Source organism: Seriola lalandi, unplaced genomic scaffold (genome assembly GCF_002814215.2).
Source record: "Seriola lalandi dorsalis isolate HSWRI2012SDOR001 ecotype SW California unplaced genomic scaffold, Sedor1 jcf7180002054964, whole genome shotgun sequence".
Classification (NCBI taxonomy): domain Eukaryota; kingdom Metazoa; phylum Chordata; class Actinopteri; order Carangiformes; family Carangidae; genus Seriola; species Seriola lalandi.
The window spans coordinates 144062-146503 of NW_019525515.1; the positions used below are offsets into that span (position 1 = coordinate 144062).

At 47.8% G+C, this 2442-nt stretch overlaps 1 protein-coding gene across 1 annotated transcript in view; it reads left to right on the forward strand.

Moving 5' to 3' along the window:
• LOC111646081 (disabled homolog 2-interacting protein-like) overlaps positions 1-2442 on the forward strand; it is a 13829-nt gene that overhangs the window by 937 nt on the left and 10450 nt on the right. The window contains exons 2-3 of the mRNA XM_087170849.1: positions 1859-2003; positions 2111-2283. Coding sequence (XP_087026975.1) covers positions 1866-2003; positions 2111-2283 — 311 coding nt within the window. The 5' untranslated portion in view covers positions 1859-1865. The remainder of the gene's footprint in view (positions 1-1858; positions 2004-2110; positions 2284-2442) is intronic.

Consider the following 2442-nt stretch of genomic DNA (forward strand, 5'->3'; position numbering starts at 1 on the left):
TCTTTCACCTGATTTGCATGATCATGCATGCTGCATTTGTGTGTGTGTGTGTGTGTGTGTGTGTGTGTGTGTGTGTGTGTGTGTGTGTGTGTGTATGTGTGTGTTAGCCTGGCTTCAGCCTGCACACAGCTAGCCTGGTATGTTAGCATGTGGCTAGGCTAGTCACACACTGTTAGCCACGATGTTTAGCTAAACAAGGTTAAGCAACAGCACACACACACAAGCAGACATCCCTGAAGATTTGGCATTGTAAGCAGCTAACATTAAGCAGCTCGTTAAGATAATGACAGATAACGAGCTAACAGAGGGACAACATGAGTTTCTGAGAGATCATCCTGTGTGTGGGTGTGTGTGTGGTCAGCTGACAGAGCTGATCATCGTTCTATCCAAAAAAATCTACTGTTCTGTATTCTACTGTGCTCTACTGAGTTCTACTGTTCTACTGTGTTCTACAAACAGGAACAATCAGCTGTTCGTTATTACAGAGGAAACAGGCTGTTATTTAGAAGAACATGTTCTCTATTCTAAAGTTTGAACAGTCATTGTCCATGTTCAGATGGAGGGGTTGTTGTGTTGTTGGTGTTGATGTTGTTTCTGTTGTGTTGATGTGTTGATTTGATGTTTTTGGTGTTGATGTGTTGATGTTGTTTCTGTTGATGTGTTGATGTTGATGTGTTGTTGGTGTTGATGTGTTGTGTTTATGTGTTGTTTCTGTTGATGTTGTTTCTGTTGTTGTTGTTGTGTTGATGTGTTGATTTGATGTTTTTGGTGTTGATGTGTTGATATTGTTTCCGTTGATGTGTTGATGTGTTGTTGGTGTTGATATGTTGTGTTGTTTGTGTTTAGTAGCACCTCCTGAAGGGGGCGGATCCTCAGCCCTCTACTGGTTGAGTCTGTACGTCTTCTTTCTCCTGCTTTCTCATTAGCCCACAGTCTTGACAGAGAATAATTAATTCACCATTTGACACACCAAAAACATGGAGGACAGAACAGCTGATGGTAGGAGACCAGGGCCAGAACCAGGGAGACCAGTCCAAACAAGCAAAAGGAGCAAATGGGCAGGGACCTGAAGAGCCTGGACCTGGGGATCTCAGGTGAGACAGATCAGGAGACCTCGAGTGGTCAGCCGAATGGAGCTACACAGGAGGAGGGTCAGACAGGCAGACGCATGGACGAAGGCAGCACCGCTCTGGTGGGCTGTGGTAAAGGACTGGAGGCAGGGCTGGGTACTGGGGTCCAGAGGAGGCCTGGGCAGGCTGCAGATGAAGACAGGAACCAGATGAAACTGAGGCTGAAAACTTGAATATCAGACAGTCAGCCAAATTATCTTTGATCATGGTGCTGGACAGTTTGGACGATTGACTTTTATAGGACCTGAGCTTCAGACTACCACTCCTGCTGCCAGTGGATGCCACTTCTGCTGCCAGTGGATACCACTCCTGCTTCCTGTGGATACTACTCCTGCTTCCTGTGGACTGTGGATACCACTCCTGCTGCCTGTGGATACCATTCCTGCTGTCTGTGGATACTACTCCTGCTGCCTGTGGAGACCCTGTGAACTAACAGTGCTGAGACCTGCTGTGGTTTGTTTGGTAGTGGACCCTACAGCTTCATGCTTCTGAAGGATAATGTCAGTGTCCAGATGGATCCAGAGCCAGCCAGTAATTAAAAAAACGGAACATTTAGGGGTCCAGACCTGGGTACCTGGAACCTGGTCTCACCGCACTGTCCTCTGTGTACTTAGACCTGGTTAGAGTTTAGGATGATGCTGTTTCACACCATGCTAACACTATGTGTGTGTGTTTGTGTGTGTGTGTGTGTGTGTGTGTGTGTGTGTGTGTGTGTGTGTGTGTTCCAGGTGTGTGATGCGGCGGCTGCGTTGTGGTAGCCAGGAGTCGTTGCTAAGCGCCGGCTGTGTGTCATCTCTGGAGCTCAGGATGGACCAGTCAGTGATCATCAAACCAGTTCACTCCTCCCTGCTGGGACAGGACTACTGCTTCGAGGTCACACACAAACCACACACAGCACACACTCTTAATACACACTGAAAACACAATACATACTCATCCTCGTGTTTCTGTGGTGATGACCTCCCCTGTGTGTCTCCTAGGTAACCACCACAACAGGCACCAAGTGTTTTTCGTGTCGCTCGGCAGCAGAGAGAGATAAATGGATGGAGAACCTCCGACGAGCAGTTCACCCCAACAAAGACAACAGCAGGCGGCTGGAGAATGTCCTGACAGTGTGGGTCATCGAGGCCAAAGACCTGCCCGCCAAGAAGAGGTAGGGGGCAGGGCCACCGGCTCAATCTTACAAATGTCAAAAAAAAAAGACGAGGTAGGGGGCACCATGTCCCAAATGTGCCTCACTATTATTCTAACATGTACAACTAGAGGGTGCTACACCTGAGATCTGTGACAGCAGTATGTGTGTAATAACAGT